A 22549-nucleotide genomic window follows, 5' to 3' on the forward strand; every position below is an offset into this window, starting at 1 on the left:
CCAGGAAGCAATATCAATATCGAACCAAGGTACCAATATCAACTCACTGATCATTGTGTGTCTGGGACACAAGGAAAAGCTACTTGGCCCCCTTGTGGAGTCCAGCTTGCCCCAAGGACAGCTAGCTTATGTTTAAAGATAATAAAAAGTCCAACTTGACTCAAGGTCTTAGTCTGTGCTCAGGGTCCAACTTGACTCAAGGCCTCAGTCTGTGCCCAGGGTCCAGCTTGACTCAAGGACAACCGGCTGTGTCTAAAAATATTCCACTGCCCCTGAAATATACTAACCCCTCCCTGGTAGCCTGCTAAATTTTGCTTTTGCAAAAAAATTTTTAAAAGCACTTGCTCCTGCTTTTCAAGGTCTGCAGCTTGAAAGAGCTGGACAGAGACTGACACATCAGCTCAATAAAATTCCTGTGCGTACTGCATCGACATCAGACTCCGTTTCTCTCTGGGGACTCCAGATAAAGACTAGAGATGTCTGAAGATCTCAGTCTTACAGTTCCTATCAAGTAACCTGACATGCAGTCCACAGCAAAGACCAGACATGTGTTGTCCCTCCCTTAAGAGAAACAAGTCTTGGCATGTGGCCTATGCCCTGATCTGACATGCGGTCCACAGTAAAGACCAGATACATGGCATCTCTCCCTTAAAAGAAAGGAATCTTGTATGTGGACAATGCCTTCGATCATTTCTGCATGACAGCAACCTGGTTTGATTTGCTGCTTCTATTTTTGTTTCCAGCTATTGGTCTTTTGTTTTTAGCTATTAGTGTGAGCATACAGACTCTTAGAGTGATGAAATTCAGACACATGATGTCTTATAAACCAACTGTAGTTCTTCCTTTGATGCCTACCGACTCCTCCCTTGACTATGGTCCTCTGATGCTGCTTCAGTGGCTTACACGGCCAACCTACCTTCCTGCCTCTCTCATGTCTTCCCCATCTGCTTTTCTCCTGTAGCCTGAGTGCATGGCCACACTAACTCCTGCTTCTTTCATGACCTTATTCTTCCTATGGCCTCACCATAAGACAACAACACACTCATACTTCCCCCTGTTGTTTGGCACAGGTGTCCCTAGCTCTTTTGAAGACTTCAGGATGGACATGACCCCTGTTCTCCAGAGCTACCTGGTGTCTGTGGGTGCAGTCAACACCCAGTGCAGTCAGCATGGCATTGCTCCTAAGTACTCTCTAGGTAGGATGTGGGAATCCATTTGATCTTTTATTTGGAAACAGTCACCTGCTTTACTCTTAAAGGTTCTCTAGTGTCTCCATATGGCAGGGACAAACTCTCCTATCCAAACACTTTTCACAAGTAACTCAACAGAATCTCTCCAAGACCAAGTTTCTTCAAGTCTACTATGGAGGAAGAGAAAACTTTTCTTCACAACTAATACTTCCCTTTCTTTCTTGTTCACAATGATCATTACTTTTTCTGGATTTTCTAGGTACACAATTTTTCCTCCACAAATAAAGACAGCTTAACTGTGCCTTTCCATGTTGGCGTCCATGAGCTGCCGTGTCTAAGCAGGCAGGCAAGTGCCTCTGATACCCTGCTAAACAGGGACTTCAGTGTAAACTCCTGCTTGGCTCTCATCCACGGATGGCCCCTCTTTTTCCTTAGCTAAGATAAACATCTTGTCATCTTAAAAGAGGATTACTAGAGTTGCTTCTACTGAACAATTTATAAAAATTGTCTAGGATTCCATTAAAACACCTTTTATGCATCTATGGAGATGCTTAAATGATTCTATTGTTCGTGTCAGTTATTGGTACAGTAGGTTTACTAATAGATTTCTTAATTTTTTGGTCATTTTGAATTTCTTGACACAAACCCATCATGGTGTGATACCTTCTATCAACATGCTGCTGGACTCTGTTCCCATTTCATTGAAACATTTTTCATTGATACTCATAAGTTAAATGAAGCTTTTCTCTGAAATATTATCAAGTTTTTCAAATCAGTTATATTTACTGAAAAATAGTAACTGTGATGTATTTAGATATTTATTATTTGAAATGGGTATTATTGAATTTTGGTGATCTTTAAAAGTTGAATAAAAATCTCCTGAGCCTGATGCTCTTCTGAAAAAGAGTTCTTCAAATATTTCTCTATATTTATTCCATGAAAACTAGTCCTGTCCACTTAATTTTTCTTCAGGGGAGAAGTTTGGAAGGGATTATGGAAAAGCCCTTTCTATGGAAAATCATCCTGGATATGAGTTGCTCTTTTGAGTGGGCATGTTTACGGCAAGACCTGCAGGAGGGGACTAGCCCATGATCAGAGGGTGCGCTGAGTCCTCTTGGACATGGACCTGCTGCTCACCATGAGGACAAAGTGCCTGTGCGGCTGAGGCCTGAGGCTCAACCTGAGCTACATCACCCGGTCTCTACTAGGAGCAACCTCAAGGACGCCTCAACAGACTCCAGCACACACAGTCTTTTCTTTAGATCGTATGCTTCTTGGGGGAAGGGACTGAATTACACTTCTGTTTGCCTCCCAAGATCAGCTCTAGGCTGGTGTAAATCCCCATGAGCCATCCAGGCGTGAGCACTTACAGGGCCAGCTTCTCTTGATAGTTAACTAGTGTTGGAGGACATGGCAAGGAGAATTCTTCAATCCTATGTGGAAGCCCAATAATATACTGTGTAATTTTAAAGTGTCAAAAATAAATAAAGCAAACACACACCCTAGGGAGGGGGGAATGCTGCATATTTTAAAGTCTTCTCTTTTCTAAGCTATGTTTCTTTCCTATGACTTTGGTGACCACTGGTCTGGATCTGCATCTCCCTGAGAAGAGTCAGCTGGCCATGCACGCATCTTGCTATCTCGTTGCCATGCTTGCCCACAGTGATCTCTCATCTTTTCTCATGGAAGCCTGAGCTCTTTTGGAGAATATGTTGAGGGGTTGGGGTAGAACAAGGAGTGCCGGGCCACCTCGCTACCCCCACCAGCACTACATAAGCATCCCTCAGCTCAGATCCAGGCTCTTGTTTGGGTACCACCAGTTTTTGTGCCTCAGGTGACTCTCAGTATTCGTTTTATGAGGACACTTATAGGAGACAAGCAGTCAACCCATCAATGCCCTTCCAAAGGACAGAGTAGTTTGAGGCACACAGAGGAGGAGGAAGGGGCATCATACTTTCCAGCCAAGACCTCACGAGGGAGCTGGCCTCCTCTGTGGGCTTGACCTCTCGGTACATGGCAATGTGTTACACAGCCTTGGGACACTACAAACTCTCTGTGTTCCAAATCTGCAGGAGAGGCAGATCTGGCACAGAGGAAAAGTGGCAAGGAAGGGTGGAAAAGGCACCGAGAGAAGCATGCAGTTCTCTGAGGAACCTAGTATAGATACACATGAGCTGCATGCTATGGACTGATGGCATCACTTTGTCATCCTTACGCCATACACTACATTTGTCCATGGAGTATGTATCCAGTGTCTCTGATAACTCATAAGTGAAGACATGAATAATGAGCCTTTTATGGTAACAGCTCACTAACACAGAACTCTGGTGCTGTCAGTTAGAGTAGATCTTTATCCCAGGACTCGGTGGTGCTGAAGGTCTGTCTGATAACACCACCTAGAAACCCTAGAAACACGTAGAGCAAGCACACATACATACATGTCTGTCCTCTGCACCACATGCCATGAGCCTTCCACAAGGACTAAAGGCAACTCCACAAGGGTAGCAGCGGTCTGGGTGGCCTTCAAAGCGGCGCACACACCTGCAAGGGGAGAGAGAGAGAGAGAGCTGAGAAGAAAGTGGTTGCTACATCTTCAGACAAATTTGAAGGTAACAATATATTTTCCTTTACAAAATGAACAAGCTAATAGCTAGAAAAAGTCTTTCTTTGCTGTCTGTGATGTTGGGAATAAAACCCATGGCTCTTGAACATGCTAGGCAAACACTCTACCACTGAACTACACCCTTGAAAAAAACCCTCACCTGAGGACTATTAAATGGTAAATAAGTAAGGGTACCTTTAAAATAATTTGAATTCTTTTTGAAAACCATAAATTCCCCAAAATGACAAATCTAAGAGCAAATGAACCTTTATATATGAGAAATATTAAATACGCATTTTCTAGAGATTATTATAAGGTTTTCAAACAAATCTTCTGAAATCATAAATTATGTAAAGAAACAACTCAGAAGCTGGGGAAGGTACAACATTCCACTGAGAGGAAGTTTCACAACCACTTATCAAGTGCTAAAGCAAACTCTGTCACGAAAGAAAAGCTAATGCATTTTACTAAGTAAAACCTCCAACATCTCCTAGGAGTAGCCAGGGCCTGCCTTATAAAGGTGTCAACAAGCACGGCCAACATCTAGTGGGCACCTGAAACATGGGAGGGTCAAGCAGGGTCCCTGAAGAGGAGACAAGATTTCAAACACACTGCTAGTTGTTTCCTTGTGAATATGTGTACTATGCACATATATTAGCATTTGTCAGTTTTATTACATTACATATGCACTGTTATCAGAAGATAAAGGTTAATGCTTAAGTATCTCCAGGGGAGGGAGACCAAGCAGCCCAAAGTGAAGAACTCTCTGTGCAATTCAAGGGAACTGTGTAAGCCAGCGCTGGTGCTCAGTGACAGCGGGGCACACAGGACTGGGGCTGGGTGAGCCAGCGCTGGTGCTCAGTGACAGCGGGGCACACAGGACTGGGAAAGCAAAGCTGTGTGTCCAAGACAGCTGTACCCCAAGTCTGCACGCTACTTCTCATGTCTCTGACTCTCAGAAGCTGCGTGTGACTGGCCCTCAGAGAACAGCCTGGCACCTGTGGTTCCACACCCCAAAGTGACTGCACTGGTTCTGTGTACAAGCCAGTCTTGTCCAGAGCATACCCACACTAGTCAGAGTCTTTGTATTATTTGTAGCCCGTGCCAGGAAGCACACTCCCAGCTCAGCTCCAATCTCCCTCAGGGCAGTGCTGTGCTGGAGGCTGGCCTTACCTCAGGGTTCTCAAATCCCACAGGCGAACCCCATCACCAACAGCTGTGGTCAGAAAAAGATTATAGGCCGAGGACTGCTGTGCCGTGAACGATGATCCCTGTCATCAGATGGGAAACGAAAGATCAAGAAGAAAACATTTTACTTATTGCATTTGGGAGGGGGCCTGTGCCACAGTGCGTGTGCACACAGACCTCCGACAACCTGCAATCGGCTCTCTCTTTCTACCATGTGGGGCCTTGGGATCAAATTCACAGAGTCCTCAGGTTCACCTCACATGCCTCACCTGTTCAGCCATCACAGACCCCAAGATGAACTCGTAAAGGCTAACAACTCCTAATGATGCTGGCATCTAATGCCTGAAGCCAACACAACCTTTCGCCAGTTTAGAGCTTCGGAAATAGGGCTCTACACATTCATGCAGACATGACTAGCACAGCAGCCTGTGTAGATGATGGGCTACATGTGCAACAGGGCCTCCGAGACTATGCCTGGTCACGTCAGAGTACCTTAGCCATGTAAGTGCCCCCTGAGACTAAGGACGTAACTCTCAGAACACAGGCTCAGGCTGAACAGCACCAGCTAGTAGGGTAACTAACACCACAGTTACTGTCTGCTTACTCCACACTCGATGCCACTGAGACACACAGAACTGGGAAACAGCCACACATCAAAAGACTAAGACATTCTCACACAACACTTATTTTTCATATTGGTCATAATCTTTATTCAACACACACTCTGGCCTGTAATGCCCTCCTTAGTGAGCACACTCTGAGATACATTGAGCGTGTGCCTTGCTGGTGAAACACATGGCTACGGACCACAGAGCCCACATGTCACTGGAGTAAAGAGTACAAGCCCAGGCCTTGACATCTGATGACTGATGACCCCCAGAAGAAGGGAGGCTGTGTAAAGCAACGCAACACCATCAGAGAAGCCATTGCCTCAGAAGACTCCAAAAACACACCATAATCCATAAGACTTCCGTCCTCCTGCTATGTCAAGATTGCCTGAAGTAGTATGGCAAACTACTTGGACCTAGAGTCCACTCTTGACTGACAAGCAGGAGATAAAGGTTTGTACTGTGGCAGTGCTAACAGGCCACACTCAGAGGATTAGCTGTGCCAGACATCACTCTACACACTTCTTCAGCTCTCCGTCCTTTCTGCAAACAGACCACTCCATCCCCGTTTGTCATCAGGAAGTCAGACGCACAGTGCCCTAGCCCCTGCCTCATAGCCCTGGAGCTCACCTTAGTTCAACCTAGAGTCAGCAAGGCCACAACTGGAGGACTGCCCGGAACAAACCGTCTGTGGCGTGTCTTGGTTGTGAGTGGCTATGGGAGAGCCCAGACTGCTGTAGACAGTGCCCCTCGCCGGGCACGTGTTCCCAGCTATGAGAGAAAGCTGGCTAAGCATGAGACTGCCCTCAGTTCACAAAGACCCCCTCCACCATGGTTCCTACCAACTTTCTTGGCTGAGTGAGAGTTCCCTGGTCAAGGGTAACGCTGTGTGTGGTGGACAGGCCTGCCTAGAGGTTCACACACGAGTTCCTGTCCTGACTTCTTACAATTGTGCCTTGTAAATCTTTTCTTCTCCTAAGTTGTTACTGCCAGTATTGTATCCATAGTAACATGAAGGAAGCTGGAACACTTGTTAAGCTTTTTAAATAAAGAAGAAATATCTGATATGATTTTAAAGATATCAGTAAACCTTAAGACAATATTTTCAGTCTAAAAATAATTGAATGATATAATACACAGCAATAGAAAAATTGATCACCAACCGAGCTCAGGGCCGTCTTCTAAGTACTGAGCAAAGAAGTGGGCCCTGTATGTCCGGCTTAACAACTGGAGGGCATCGCAGACCTCTGCTCTAGGTGGTGCATGGCAGCACTCAAAACCAGCCTCACTGCCGCTGACTGGAGTAGCCACTTTGGGTCCCAAGTTTCACTGAGTGAGAAATGGCCTACTTTATACTTACTAGGATGTGGTATTTGGGTCAAGGATGGCCTCCATGCTTCTGTGCTTGGGCTTGAAGCACAGCACAAGCCACAGCACCCACATGGCCATGCTCTGTGTTCTGCGGCTGTGCACAAACTTTAAGAGGCATCTTCAGAAAACAGGCCTCTGTGACCTCCCACTCTTTCCTCACATTCTACCACACACCCGTCATGTGTTTATTTTCAGGGAGTTAAACCAGTCATTTCCCCATTAAAAAGAAGAAGAACTGCTTTTCCTCATGTAACACCTCCCATGTTAGAGCACAGCATACAACAGCCCTCAAGCCTCCCTCAGGCAGACACGTTCAATGGGAAGATTCCTAAGAGAAAAGAACGGCTTAAACTATCACTCAGGAAGGGAACAAGCCAGGCCATGCTTCCTCACACACTGGGGGGTTTTGTAGACCTGCCCTGTGAAATTGGGCAGAATCACCAACTCTCCTCAGAACCACTGACACTGATGCAGGCACAATGCTACTTTACAGAGCCTGCTGCTGTCCCAGTGTGCTCAGGCAAAATGTCTACTCTCTGAGGACACACTGCCTGCCTAGGCCAGCACTGGCTCTGCCTGGAGAGCAGCAGCAGGTTCTCCAAACTCTGCACACCACCCAGTCTGCCACCCCTCTCAGCCCTGTCACTTGTGAGCAGAAGATGTGCCCTCTGAGGAGGGGTAAGCACCCAGACTGAGTGTGAGCTGGAGGACTTGAGGAAGGGCCCACTCAGCTCCCGCTGGACCCTTTGAGCTTGAAGGAGGCAGGCTTGGGGGTGGGGGTGAAAGGGTAGGCCTGTGGCACTACCCAAGGGCAGAGAGCCAGGCCAGTTGGTAGTGCAAGAGTCAAAACGATCCTAATTCTCCGTGGGAAATGAAGCACTGGCCTCCACTGTTGATGGAGGAATGAACCATTTCTGCCAGGAGAAAAGCACTGGTCACTGTGAGACAGCAGCGAAGCTGGGCACAGGATTCCTTGTGCCATGCAGAGCACGTAGGCCATAAGCAGGCCCCTGGGCATCACAGAATGCATACACACTCCTCTTCCTTTTCTGGCATGCCGGCTCCTGACACGACCAGGGAGAGCAGACTCATGGAAGGTGTTACTCCAGCACCTTCCGAGCAGACTGCAGAGAGCAGCAGTGGCCAAGAGGAGACCAGACCCCAGGCAAGGCCCAGTAACCCCACACACCTTCCACTCATGGGGCAGCTCCCTGGACAAACAACAAGCCCAGCCAGACACCCCAAAGACAGATGCCAAGTCCACTCACCGTGTGTGTCCCCTTAGTTCCTCCATCCTCCCTCTAACATCCTTGCCACTGCTGTCTAATAGCTGAGCCAAACTCTAAACAGCTGATCCTGCATTGCACAGCTGTACAATCCACAAGTTCACACACAATGCCTGACTGTATACCTTGATCACCCCCAACTCCGCAATGGCTCTCGCCATCCCCAGAGTAACTTTCAAGGTCCTGATAAGGCCACAATCTAGGGATGCTTCTGTCCCAGTGTCCACTGTCCATCCTCCCTTTGCTTTGTCACAGCAGCTCAGGGCAGACAATCACTTCCACCCCTGCACTCTGCTCCCATGAGCACACCCCTCCCTGCTCTCTCTGCCCTTGTCCACATGTGTTAATCAGATGGAGGCTGAGGGCTCTGGTGAGAGGAGTATTGGTTCCTCGGCACAACAGCTTCCTTGCTTTGCACCCATGTATACAGAGAGAATAGCAATCAGACTGCCTACAGATGTTTTAAGTGATGGTCAGTGTTCAAACATGTATCTATTCACACACAGCATGCATGCACATAGAAACATGCCAACGTCCAAGTGGAGGAGATGGCACTGGCGCTTGCAGATGGAAGCACGAGTTCAGCACACACAGGTGTAACCACCTTCCCTCCCTACCAGTTATTTGATGCAACACTTGAAGAGAGAGAAAAGACCACCTTAAACAGAAGCCTGAAATGAAATCTAATCTCATCCAAGAGACAAACTACTGAAAATGTTCATGTTGAGACTCCTAGCACTAATTTTTGTCTCCACTTTAAAAAAAAAAAAAAAAGAAAGCTCTTAAAGAAAAGACCCATTTTAAGAAATTTTGTTTTCATTCCTTCACAATTTCATACACGCATACATATCCAACCCAGGTCCCCTTTCCTACTTCCTCCCGACCCTCCTGTCCTCCCCCTCCTACTTCCTCCCAACCTTCCTGTCCTCCCCCTCCTACTTCCTCCCAACCTTCCTGTCCTCCCCCTCCTACTTCCTCCCAACCTTCCTGTCCTCCCCTCCTACCTCCTCCCGACCCTCCTGTCCTCCCCTCCTACTTCCTCCCGACCCCCCTGTCCTCCCCTCCTACCTCCTCCCGACCCCCCGTCCTCCCCTCCTACTTCCTCCCGACCCCCCTGTCCTCCCCTCCTACTTCCTCCCGACCCCCCTGTCCTCCCCTCCTACCTCCTCCCGACCCTCCTGTCCTCCCCTCCTACCTCCTCCCGACCCCCCTGTCCTCCCCTCCTACTTCCTCCCGACCCCCCTGTCCTCCCCTCCTACTTCCTCCCGACCCTCCTGTCCTCCCCCTCCTACCTCCTCCCGACCCTGCTGTCCTCCCCTCCTACTTCCTCCCGACCCTCCTGTCCTCCCCTCCTACCTCCTCCCGACCCTCCTGTCCTCCCCTCCTACTTCCTCCCGACCCCCCTGTCCTCCCCTCCTACTTCCTCCCGACTCCCCTGTCCTCCCCTCCTACTTCCTCCCGACCCCCCTGTCCTCCCCCTCCTACCTCCTCCCGACCCCCCTGTCCTCCCCTCCTACTTCCTCCCGACCCTCCTGTCCTCCCCTCCTACTTCCTCCCGACCCTCCTGTCCTCCCCCTCCTACCTCCTCCCGACCCCCCTGTCCTCCCCTCCTACTTCCTCCCGACCCTCCTGTCCTCCCCTCCTACTTCCTCCCGACCCTCCTGTCCTCCCCCTCCTACCTCCTCCCGACCCCCCTGTCCTCCCCTCCTACTTCCTCCCGACCCCCCTGTCCTCCCCTCCTACTTCCTCCCGACCCTCCTGTCCTCCCCTCCTACTTCCTCCCGACCCTCCTGTCCTCCCCCTCCTACCTCCTCCCGACCCCCCTGTCCTCCCCTCCTACTTCCTCCCGACCCCCCTGTCCTCCCCTCCTACTTCCTCCCGACCCTCCTGTCCTCCCCCTCCTACCTCCTCCCGACCCTCCTGTCCTCCCCTCCTACTTCCTCCCGACCCCCCTGTCCTCCCCTCCTACTTCCTCCCGACCCTCCTGTCCTCCCCTCCTACTTCCTCCCGACCCTCCTGTCCTCCCCCTCCTACCTCCTCCCGACCCCCCTGTCCTCCCCTCCTACTTCCTCCCGACCCCCCTGTCCTCCCCTCCTACTTCCTCCCGACCCCCCTGTCCTCCCCTCCTACTTCCTCCCGACCCTCCTGTCCTCCCCTCCTACTTCCTCCCGACCCTCCTGTCCTCCCCCTCCTACCTCCTCCCGACCCCCCTGTCCTCCCCTCCTACTTCCTCCCGACCCCCCTGTCCTCCCCTCCTACTTCCTCCCGACCCTCCTGTCCTCCCCCTCCTACCTCCTCCCGACCCCCCTGTCCTCCCCTCCTACTTCCTCCCGACCCCCCTGTCCTCCCCCTCCTACCTCCTCCCGACCCTCCTGTCCTCCCCCTCCTACCTCCTCCCGACCCCCCTGTCCTCCCCTCCTACTTCCTCCCGACCCTCCTGTCCTCCCCCTCCTACCTCCTCCCGACCCTCCTGTCCTCCCCCTCCTACCTCCTCCCGACCCCCCTGTCCTCCCCTCCTACTTCCTCCCGACCCTCCTGTCCTCCCCCTCCTACCTCCTCCCGACCCTCCTGTCCTCCCCCTCCTACCTCCTCCCGACCCTCCTGTCCTCCCCTCCTACCTCCTCCCGACCCCCCTGTCCTCCCCTCCTACCTCCTCCCGACCCCCCTGTCCTCCCCTCCTACTTCCTCCCGACCCTCCTGTCCTCCCCCTCCTACCTCCTCCCGACCCTCCTGTCCTCCCCCTCCTACCTCCTCCCGACCCTCCTGTCCTCCCCCTCCTACCTCCTCCCGACCCCCCTGTCCTCCCCTCCTACTTCCTCCCGACCCTCCTGTCCTCCCCCTCCTACCTCCTCCCGACCCTCCTGTCCTCCCCCTCCTACCTCCTCCCGACCCTCCTGTCCTCCCCCTCCTACCTCCTCCCGACCCTCCTGTCCTCCCCTCCTACCTCCTCCCGACCCCCCTGTCCTCCCCTCCTACTTCCTCCCGACCCCCCTGTCCTCCCCTCCTACTTCCTCCCGACCCTCCTGTCCTCCCCCTCCTACCTCCTCCCGACCCTCCTGTCCTCCCCCTCCTACCTCCTCCCGACCCTCCTGTCCTCCCCTCCTACCTCCTCCCGACCCTCCTGTCCTCCCCCTCCTACCTCCTCCCGACCCTCCTGTCCTCCCCTCCTACCTCCTCCCGACCCCCCTGTCCTCCCCCTCCTACTTCCTCCCGACCCCCCTGTCCTCCCCTCCTACTTCCTCCCGACCCCCCTGTCCTCCCCTCCTACTTCCTCCCGACCCCCCTGTCCTCCCCTCCTACCTCCTCCCGACCCCCCTGTCCTCCCCTCCTACCTCCTCCCGACCCTCCTGTCCTCCCCCTCCTACCTCCTCCCGACCCTCCTGTCCTCCCCTCCTACCTCCTCCCGACCCCCCTGTCCTCCCCTCCTACTTCCTCCCGACCCCCCTGTCCTCCCCTCCTACTTCCTCCCGACCCCCCTGTCCTCCCCCTCCTACCTCCTCCTGACCCTCCTGTCCTCCCCTCCTACCTCCTCCCGACCCTCCTGTCCTCCCCTCCTACCTCCTCCCGACCCTCCTGTCCTCCCCCTCCTACCTCCTCCCGACCCCCCTGTCCTCCCCCTCCTACCTCCTCCCGACCCCCCTGTCCTCCCCTCCTACTTCCTCCCGACCCCCCTGTCCTCCCCTCCTACTTCCTCCCGACCCCCCTGTCCTCCCCTCCTACCTCCTCCCGACCCCCCTGTCCTCCCCCTCCTACCTCCTCCCGACCCCCCTGTCCTCCCCTCCTACCTCCTCCCGACCCTCCTGTCCTCCCCTCCTACTTCCTCCCGACCCCCCTGTCCTCCCCTCCTACTTCCTCCCGACTCCCCTGTCCTCCCCTCCTACTTCCTCCCGACCCCCCTGTCCTCCCCCTCCTACCTCCTCCCGACCCCCCTGTCCTCCCCTCCTACTTCCTCCCGACCCCCCTGTCCTCCCCCTCCTACCTCCTCCCGACCCCCCTGTCCTCCCCTCCTACTTCCTCCCGACCCCCCTGTCCTCCCCTCCTACTTCCTCCCGACCCTCCTCTCCTCCCCTCCTACTTCCTCCCGACCCCCCTGTCCTCCCCTCCTACTTCCTCCCGACCCCCCTGTCCTCCCCCTCCTACTTCCTCCCGACCCTCCTGTCCTCCCCTCCTACTTCCTCCCGACCCCCCTGTCCTCCCCTCCTACTTCCTCCCGACCCCCCTGTCCTCCCCTCCTACTTCCTCCCGACCCCCCTGTCCTCCCCCTCCTACCTCCTCCCGACCCTCCTGTCCTCCCCCTCCTACCTCCTCCCGACCCTCCTCTCCTCCCCTCCTACTTCCTCCCGACCCCCCTGTCCTCCCCTCCTACCTCCTCCCGACCCCCCTGTCCTCCCCTCCTACTTCCTCCCGACCCCCCTGTCCTCCCCCTCCTACCTCCTCCTGACCCTCCTGTCCTCCCCTTCCTTCTTCCTCCCGACCCTCCTGCCCTCCCACTCCGCCTTCATGTCTGCTTGTGTTTCACATCCCACTAGGTCTAATAGTGCTGCCTGTGCTGTGTGCATGGTTGGGAACCATTCTTTGGAGCATGGGAAAACTACCAGCAGCTACAGCCCTACAGAAAATCACCACCCCTGTCTTCCAGCAGCCACTGATGCCAACAGCTCCTCTCCCTGGGCACAGCCTTCCATGGCCCTCTCCCACGAGTGCTGCAGTATGTTAACTGGCTTCATCCTGTGCAGGTAAGAACAGCTGCTACAGGCATGTCCATGTCATGACAGGAACACAGCACCTCACAGCACAGCCTCCAGCCTCCAGCCTCCAGCCCTTACATTCTCCCCATTCCCTTTTCCAACATGTCCCCTGGGCCTCTAGGGCAGGAGGGGACAGCTCTGATGTCGATGTCCTATCTCGGGTGAGCACACCATTCTCTCTTACTCTCAGCACTCTGACCAACTGTGCTGAGCACATCCTGTATGAAAAATAGCTTCTCTGACCAAGGTTCAGAACACCATTAGGCTATGGGTACAAACATCAACATCTGGAAGGCAGATCAGCAACATGTCCATTTATGAAATGAACACAAGGCTGGGCAATGGTCGCGCACACCTTTAATCCCAGCACTCGGGAGGCAGAGGCAGGTGGATCACTGTGAGTTCAAGGCCAGCCTGGTCTACAAAGTGAGTCCAGGACAGCCAAGGCTACACAGTGAAATCCTGTCTCAAAAAAACAAAAACAAAAACAAAAACAAAAAATGAGCGTAGGAGGCTGCCTCTTCCCCAGGGCTTATGTGATCAGATCTACAGCACCAGGACTGAATCCCTCCCTGTGACCAGGATGGTCATCCCATAGCAGTCATGCTACTGTTACACCACAGAGCACATCCTCCCAGTGCGTCACATTACATGCAGGGTCCACTACTAGGCAGGTGGCCAGCACTGTACCTGACTGTGATAGCCAGCAGCAGGAAGTCAGCTCCAGGGACTCTAGCTGGGTGTCTCAGTGCCCTACAGCCACAGTGTGCAGTGTCCTCCTCAGCAATGAGCTTCATCAGCTAGCAATGTCGAGGAGTCAAAAGAAATGGCGGCAGCCTGGGCGATTTGGGGATCCCTGAGGCCTTCTGGCCAGTAACTCATGGGGAAGCATTCCCATCCTAGCACTGAGAGATCACAAATTCCAGGCAAGCCTGAACTACTTAATGAGATACTGTCTCAAAAATAAAATCACAACTTTAGTCAAACCCAAACCCAAACCCAAACCAACAAACAAAACAGCAGGTGCCAGGAAGATGGCCAGTGGTAGACTGCGCTTTGCAGGGTTGACTGCCTGAGGCCAGCTCCCTGGAGCCCGTGGACTGATGTGGCAGCAGCTGCCTGGAGTCTCGTCACTCCTACAGTGACATGGAGTCAGATCTGGGAGCTTGCAGGCCAGCTGGCCTGGAGGACACCGTGCAGCAACAAACAACAGAGAGGCGCTGCATCGAGGAACACGGAAGGCAAGGACTGCCAGGAAAGCTTTTCCTGTGAGCACGTGTGTCATGGCACATGCACACACTCACAGACAAACACATACATACACAGCACATGTATGCACAGATCTTTTTAAATCAGCTTTCCATGTGTCACACGGCCTTTTAGCACCAAGCACTGTGGGGCTGTCCTTGTTGGCTTGACACAAGCTAGACTTACCTGGGGGGAGGAACCTCAGCTGAAACAGCACCTCCATCAGACTGGCTGCAGTGACAGTTACCCCGAGAGGGCCCAGCCCCTGTAGATGATGCCACCCCTCAGCAGGTGGCCATGGGGTGAATAGGCGCTCAGGCTGAGCAGGGGGAAGCCAGGCAGCCGCAGCTCACCCACGGCTTATGCGTCCTTAGCTCTTGCCCTGGCTTCCCCCCCATGATGGGACTATAAACCACTCGCTGAAATAGCCCTCTGCCTGCGGCCAAGGAACTGTATCACAGCAATAGCAGCCTAACTTTGAGAAGGCTTAGTCCTTCAGACTGTCACCCCAGCCTGCAACACATCTGAGAACATCTTTAAAAACCACAGTATGGCAAAGAGGGTAAGTGTGCCCAGCAGCTCACAGAGAAGCCTCGACTCCAAGAGCATCAGTCATTCCCACCGTCACATGGGCATCCAGACCTACGCAGCCTGGGTGAGAGTGCACTGCTAGCCACACAGATTTACATGGGTCCACAATTCACCAGAGACAAACAACACAGAGTGGCATCTGCAGGGGCTGGAGATGTGGCCCACACCCTGCCCCTCAGAGGACCTGAGTGTGGGTCCAGTCACCTATGTGGGGTAGCCCACATGCCCCTTTAACTCCTCTTGGCCTCCACGGCACCCACGCACAGGTACACACAAACACACATAATTTAAAAATACCAAAGCAGTAGTAGCAAATCTTTGCGACATCTGTAGACACAGAAGAAGGGCAGCATAGGCAGATGATCGGGAAAAGCTAATACTGGATCTAGAGGTAGTTACAAAATTGCATCATCATACTCTTGTAACTGTTAAACACCATAAGCTCGGGGGTTAATCAATACTCATACTATCCACAAGCTCACTTGATTCTGACAAATCTGATGGACGGGCCGTGAGTGGACTTCAGCTATCACAGCAGCACTGCAGCCAGCATTGAGGTCGAAAACCTCCACAGTCCGGTCCCGGCCAGCTGTGAGGATGATGTCTGCAGCAAATCAGTCAAGGGAGCTTCTCAGCAGCTAGCCTATGAGCACACAATTCTACCCAGTCTACACACACGCACACACATATACACACATACATACACTCACATGCATACACACACATATCTACACACACATGCATACATATACACACACATACATGCACAGACATACATACACATAAATACACACATATACATATATACACAGACATATACACACTTACATATACACACAGACATACACACACACACACACACACACACACACACACACACACACATATGGGACTTCCACGCCGCAGAAGTGGACATTAGTGCAGGGTGTGAAGTCCCAGAGACAGCACTCAGTGTCACTCCCCACACCTGGCTCCCAGCTGGGCAGCAAAAGAGGCAGCGGGCTCATGGGGAGTGGAAGAGCACGTCCTCTATGAGGGTCAAACGTCAACTGCTGTGAGTTTTGCCAGTCCACCGCATGGAACCCAAGGATGCTCAGGGCAGATGTGACAGTTTACTAAGAAAGCAACTACATGCCTGTGCCTTCATTACTCAGTACAACAGGTGAGGCTAGTGGGCGCATCCTGCTTTGTCATAGCCCAGGCTGTTCTTCCCCTGAGGGGCTTCTTACTACTAAGATAAGGTTACTCCACCTATAGTCACTGCAAGAGATCCCACAGTCCACAAGAACAACCGTCCTCCTGACCTCCGAGCCCAGCAGAGCGCCTGGGGCTTCTCAGCTGCCCAAGGAGGCTCCTCCAGAAAGCAATGGCCAGTGCAGGGCGCAGCAACAGTTGGGAGAAAGGATATGGGAATAAAAGTCGTTCACTGCTGACAGGCTGGTCATGTCTGCCCTGCTGCTCAACGGAAGCCTGAAAATAGGCTTACATCTGCCTTTTGGTTTATACCTGGAAGAAAAGGGTGGGGAGATGACCAGTGTTTTCACCTCTGACTACAGCTCGACACTCTACATTTAAAAGTGAGAATACAGGTTTTGTATTGCTTAACCACGTTATAATACTAAGGGAATGAATAGGCAAGCACCTTAATCTTCCCTTGGGAAATTAACTTTCTGTCAGAAATTCTAGGGTGTATTTTCTCTAGGAATGTCCCAAGAAAATAACAGTATATTATAAAACTCATTCCTAACTATGAGAAAGTAAGTCTGTCCCTTAATTCTAAAATAACTGTATATTCCCTTATAGGGACTCAGCCAGTTACACAGTACTGATATCTCCCCTACTTCCAGAAGGGTAACATGAGCACTGGGTATTACTCTAATGGCCGCTTGATCTTAGTTATGAAAATAATTCCTAAGGGTAAGTAACAGGTAGGCTAGCCCCAGGAGTGGTCTCAGCCCAGCTGGAGGACATGGCAAAACAAGAAGAGTCAGGCTGGCTGAGGGGATGTTGAGCTGCCTGGGGTGAGGACAGGTGTGTCCCTGAGCAGTTGGCAGAGGGCCCTGCTTGGGAGAGCACTGGATCGGAGGCTGAGGAAACCTGGAGGGGCCTCAGGACCTGACAAGGCAGACACCCATGAGGTGGCCATGAAGACAGGAGCAGAGTGGTCAAGTCCTGAGGAAACTTGAGGATAGTGTTCAAAGGCAGGATGGAGCGCATGCGCACGGCCATGATGAATGACTGCCGATGCTGACAGCAGTGCTTCTCAGCCTCCCAGCGCTGGGGCGCTTCAGCACAGCTCCTCAGGCTGTGCTGACCCCACCATGAGATCATTTTGCTGCTACTCCATAGCTGTGATGTTGCTGCTGTTCTGAAGCATAGTGTAAATAATTTAGAGACAGAGGTTTGCCAAAGGCGTGGCGACCCAGACACTGAGAACCCCTGCACTACAGGTACACAGAGGATGGCCGGGAAGGAAGCCATTCTGTCTAGAAAACAATAAGTTGAGGGAGGACTTTCCAGAAAGGCAGACAGGTAGCGGTGAGCAGAAGAAAAAAGAGGCTGAGAGGAGGCCAGGCAGATGGTCCAGCGTGCACAAACACAGCCATCCTCCCTGGCCGTCATGTGGAAGTGAACAGATACCTTCGGCAGCCTGTCCCTACTTTTCATTCCCACCAACTGAGCTATAGAATTATTTATTCTAAGCTGCATCTACCTAACCAGGTAACCACTGGTGAGCCAAACAAACAAACAAACAAAAACATTAAAAAAACCAAAGGTCCATTCACACCACAGTAATTTCTGGCTTGGCTAGAGCCTACAGTGGTGATCACAGAAAAAATAAGTGTTGGTGACTTCAGAGACAAAGGTGTATGACACAGAGCAGTTCACCAATGACTGGGAGTCCTTGTTGGGACCCATTTCACCCTACTGTAACTTTCCGTGCTCCAGACAGGAGCTGCCGGTCACAGCAGCCAGTGCCTCCTGCTCAGGGTGGGATGGGCAGCAGTGGAACGGGTTGAGATGGAGGGCGGCCTGGGCTGGGCTCGGGCAGGGTAGGATGGCATGGCAGAGCAGAGTGAGAAAGGGCTGGCTCTCTGGGGTGGGAGCAGGAAGGCTAGTGCATGGGGGAGGCTACCTACCTCCGTATGTCATCCCTACAGAGGTCAATGTGGTACTTTAGCAGACAAAATTCAGGGCCAGAAGACAACAGTATGAATGTATCCAAATAGTAGAACTGTGCACATGTTACTGGCTTGGGCAAGGAATCTGCAGCCTACAAAGCAGAATAGCTGTAAGAGTATGTAGCACCCCAACAATGTCCTCACAGCACGCCAGGACAGTCACCCCCAGCACCCCAACACTGTCCTCACAGCACACCAGGACAGTCTCCCCCAGCACCCCAGCACTGTCCCCACGGCACAGAAGCACAGTCTCTATGAGAAGGGGGCTTGGGGGAGACTGTGCTCCTGTGCCGTGCGGACAGTCTCCCCCAGCCCCCTTCTCACACCATCATGTTCCTACTGTAGTGAAACATCTCCTCACTGTACCTATGGCTGGTCTCCCCTAAAGAGAGGTGAACAACTGCGAGTGTCACAGCTCAGATCACTAAGTGGTTAGTCTGATCACTAGCCGCCATGACCCATGTGCCCGTGTACACATTACCAACAGCAGCATGAGCTCTGTCCTGTGAGCTGACCACACCCTCAGGGTCCGGTCTCGGCCTGTGGACAGCAGCCACCTCATGTCATGGCTCCAGCACACACCGCTCACGGCTCCGTCATGACCTATTCGGGTTAAGGGAGAAGCAAGGAGAATGGCTGCCTGGGCCAGGACTGCCTCTTCTCGGGAAATGGGAAGGCGGTTTCCTGCTGTGGGGCTGAAAGACCAGGCCCAGCATCAGAGAACCTTCCACTAAAGGCCTACTGATGAGGCTCCTAGAGGAGGCCTTTCTAAAATCTTGTCTTTCTTAAAGATGCAGCTCTGACTCAATGTGCCCAGCATGGAGGAAGCTCTCTCCAACAGTATAAGAAGCAGTGCTCTACCAAGCATACGGCAATCTCTGGGCCCATGATGGTCTACCAGGATCTAAAAGAGCCTCCCTTTTAGCTTTAAAGGGGGTGCTGGAAAGCTCTCATCATTTGCTGTGGCCAATGCCTGCTTTGGATGCTGACTTACACAGGTGCCAGTCCACCTGTGGACAATGCCTGCTAGAGGATCCACAGGCCGATGGGCATGGCCATTAGTGCACACCCAAGCTTTCAGTTCTACAGTCCCCACCCTTCAGTCTCTTTCTCACAAGGAGCATACTGTCTCCTAAGCCCATCTTTGCCCACGGTCTCTACAAAGCAAACTTAAACCCACAGCTACATGAGTATCCTGAGACCCAGGAGCCTGAGGAGTCACAGAGGCAGAGACTTGGGAGACATCACCCTGAGCTGTTCCCTGAGAGAACTGGGAAACAGGCAGACAAGGGAGCTGGAGGCTGCACAGTGTCAGCTATGCACAGGACACCAGGGACCCGAGACATGCTGAGCCATCATCACACTGCATTCACCGCAGGGTGCTATGTGGAGGAACCACATCCCTCATGAGGATCCAGCTGGTCTCAGGATGGAAGTACGCGCTGCTCTAGGGGCAGCCAGAGCATGTGGTCAGCAGTGCCAGTGAAACAGGACAGCACTGCAAAAAGGATGGCTGGAAACCGGCCTCAGACAAAGCTGGTTACCAGCTGGAAATACTGTGTCAAATGACTTTGCTGCCCTCTTGTGTTGACTTCTTGAATTTTTCACAAAAGTGCGAAAGAACTGTCACATGCCCACTGAACACTTACTTCTTGTGGGAACACAAAGTAGAGCACACGAAAATCTGTGTGGAAGTTGCTCAAAAAGCTGGAAACAAATATAACACATAATCTAGCTTTATCATTCTGGACCCTACTGTAGATACACTTGCTCATCCGCGTGCACTACTGCTCTATGCATAGTAGTCAGAATGGAAGCAGCCTAGTATCTTATCAACTGATTGATGTGTAATGAAAATGCAAGGTGTTTATACAACAGAATATTATTCTTCTCTTAAGAAAAACAAAATTATGAAATGCACAGGTAAGTGGGTGAGGCTGGAAACAATCATCCAGAGCCAGAAGGACAGATGTCCATGCTCTCTCCAGGCAATGGCTGTTGTCTTTGACTCCTCAGGTGTGTGATCTTCCTCTGGAACATGTATGAAGTCAAGAAGTTATAAGGGGCCACGGGGTGGGGCTTTCAATGGAGCAGAGATAGAATACATTGGCATAAAGAGGTAGAGGGCAGGAATGAGGAGAGGAAGGGGCAGTGGCTGGGGAAGCCGAGTAGAGAACGGAATGTGAGGTGTACTAACACTAGAGACCTCTGGTAAGTCTTGATGAGGCTGGAGTTACTCTATAATGTGAGGTGTACTAACACTAGAGACCTTTGGTAAGTCTTGATGAGGCTGGAGTTACTCTATAATGTAGATACCATAGGCTAACAAATGAAACGCCCAGGGTCTAGAATGGTCACCACTTTCAGAGTTGCTAGCCACTGGGGTCCCACAGACCCCACACTTTACAGGCCAGTGTTCTTTGTTATCGTCAAGAAACTGACGGCAAGACCCTGTCCACAAAGACACCACATGCTTGAATCAGAATACGAACACAAAGACATCAAGCTGCTAACCACCTGGGTCTCAGCTCCCCTGGCTAGCTCCCACAGTACTGGAGGTGCCACGTACACCACCAGAGGGGAAGGAACCACAAATCTTATCTGGTTGTACACTCTGAAAGCTACATGATGGTGAGCCTGACAGGACACGCCCAGTGCTGCAACAGTGGCCCGAATGTCATCGTGATAGCAAACTGCCTAAGGCTCATCCACAAATGGAAAGCCATCCCTGGCATCAATGCCAGGGCTCAGAGCTTGTGGCTATGAAGGTCCGAGTCCTAGGGGTGAACATAACACTATGATTCTGCTGAGTGGCCACAGCGCTACACTGACATCTCCAAAGCTCAGTGCATCTCACCCTTCATCCACCTCTTTCTTCATGACATGGTGAGTAATACCGACACCTGCAGCCGGTGAAGGTGCAGAGACAAGTGAGAGGCTGTGAAGTGCTCAGCCTGAATGGGCATCCACATCCAGCTATGCCACACCCCTCCCAAGGCTTAGGACTCTTTCCACCAGGAGAAGGAACAGAAAGGCCTAAGGGCCAGAGATGGCAGAAGATTACAAGGAAGCAGTGTTTCCCATATGTCAGCAGACCAGCTGACAGCATGAATAAAAACTGCGCAAGCTCAACAGTCTGAATCCCAACATGGAGAGCTGGGCAGCATGAGGAGCTACGGTAAACCGACAGCTGCTGGGAGAGGAAGTTTTCTTTAAGGGCCAACCAACCTGCAGCAGAAAGCCAGACATACAACAGTTTGGGGACAATACAAATTGCAACTGATGGGTTAATAAAAAAGAAAGAGCACAACGTTGGGTGGACAGGGAGGAGTGGGCCTGGGAGGAGCTGGGTGGGCAGGGAGGAGTGGGTCTGGGAGGAGCTGGGTGGGCAGGGAGGAGTGGGTCTGGAAGGAGCTGGGTGGGCAGGGAGGAGTGGGCCTGGGAGGAGCTGGGTGGGCAGGGAGGAGTGGGTCTGGGAGGAGCTGGGAAATGGGGGAAATGATCAAATACATTTTACAACATTATTAAAAGACTAATAAACACAAATAAACAAATAAACAGCAGCAACAACAACAAAGTCTCAAGCATTCACCAGGCCTGATAATAATCAAAGCAACAAAGAAAGCATGCTGTGCCTGTGCTGGCAGAGAAGTTGAGGTGCTGTCAGTGAGCACAAATCACCTCGGAGAGCCACGGTGCCTCAAAAAATGGCCCAGAGGCAGGTGTGTGAGCACCTTTACCTGACAGCATACTTGCTCAATACCTGCCCCGCACAGTTCTTCCTCCTCGCCTCTTAAGTAATGACACCCTCACACTCCTCACAGGTGCAGAGGCTGCACAGGCTCACACAGAGGGAGCAGCTGGGGCAATTCTGCCAGAGCTCAGGCTTCCCAAGAAGCTGCTGGAGTGCTCTCCTCATCCTCCCTTGTCCACTCACCACAGCATCTGCTGTCCACCTAGACTGCACCTCCTTGAATCTGACGGCAGCATAAGCAATGGACAAGCAGGACTAGGGAACCACAGCCTGGTTCCTTAGCACGTCACCGACGGCTGGGACTGGCATCCCCATTCCTACTCCAGGACAAGACCAGCATGGATGACTGGAGAGCACTGAGGCATTCCCTTCCTTGTTCACAGCATCCTAGACACTGCAAGGACCCGATACAGACGAGGCAGCTTAAGCTAAGCCAGGGGCTCAGCATACACGGCCACAGCACTCTGATCGTAGGCATGCCTGTACCTAGTGCTGACCCCATCACCTTCCCAGCACTGCAGCTCACACCCATGTCTCTGCCTCTACTCCTACACAGCTCAAGAGTGTCCACTGCTTCCCACGTGGCTATACAGGGCGGTGGAGAGAAGGCAAAGGGTTTTTGAGTATGCTTGTATTCAGAAAAACTACCTAGCAAATGTAAGTTTCTAAATAAGCAGCTCAGGATCCTAATGAAGAGCTAAGAATTCTAAGCTGTAAAACTAGGAAACTTACCTTTCAGTTAAGAAGTTAGCACAGGAGGAACTTAACACAACTACTCTCA

General features: G+C 52.2%; 1 protein-coding gene across 4 annotated transcripts in view; it reads right to left on the minus strand.

Moving 5' to 3' along the window:
• Positions 1-22549, minus strand: part of WDR27 (WD repeat domain 27) — a 95790-nt gene that overhangs the window by 39312 nt on the left and 33929 nt on the right. For all 4 annotated transcript variants that reach the window (XM_084775433.1, XM_084775432.1, XM_084775434.1 and 1 more), the window contains 6 exons: positions 18496-18617; positions 17973-18106; positions 16240-16338; positions 15315-15435; positions 4966-5063; positions 3629-3731 (listed from right to left, as the gene is read on the minus strand). In XM_084775433.1, the coding sequence (XP_084631559.1) occupies positions 3629-3731; positions 4966-5063; positions 15315-15435; positions 16240-16338; positions 17973-18106; positions 18496-18617 (677 nt within the window). The remainder of the gene's footprint in view (positions 1-3628; positions 3732-4965; positions 5064-15314; positions 15436-16239; positions 16339-17972; positions 18107-18495; positions 18618-22549) is intronic.

Source organism: Acomys minous (assembly GCF_964271855.1).
Source record: "Acomys minous genome assembly, chromosome: 3".
In the NCBI taxonomy this organism is placed as follows: domain Eukaryota; kingdom Metazoa; phylum Chordata; class Mammalia; order Rodentia; family Muridae; genus Acomys; species Acomys minous.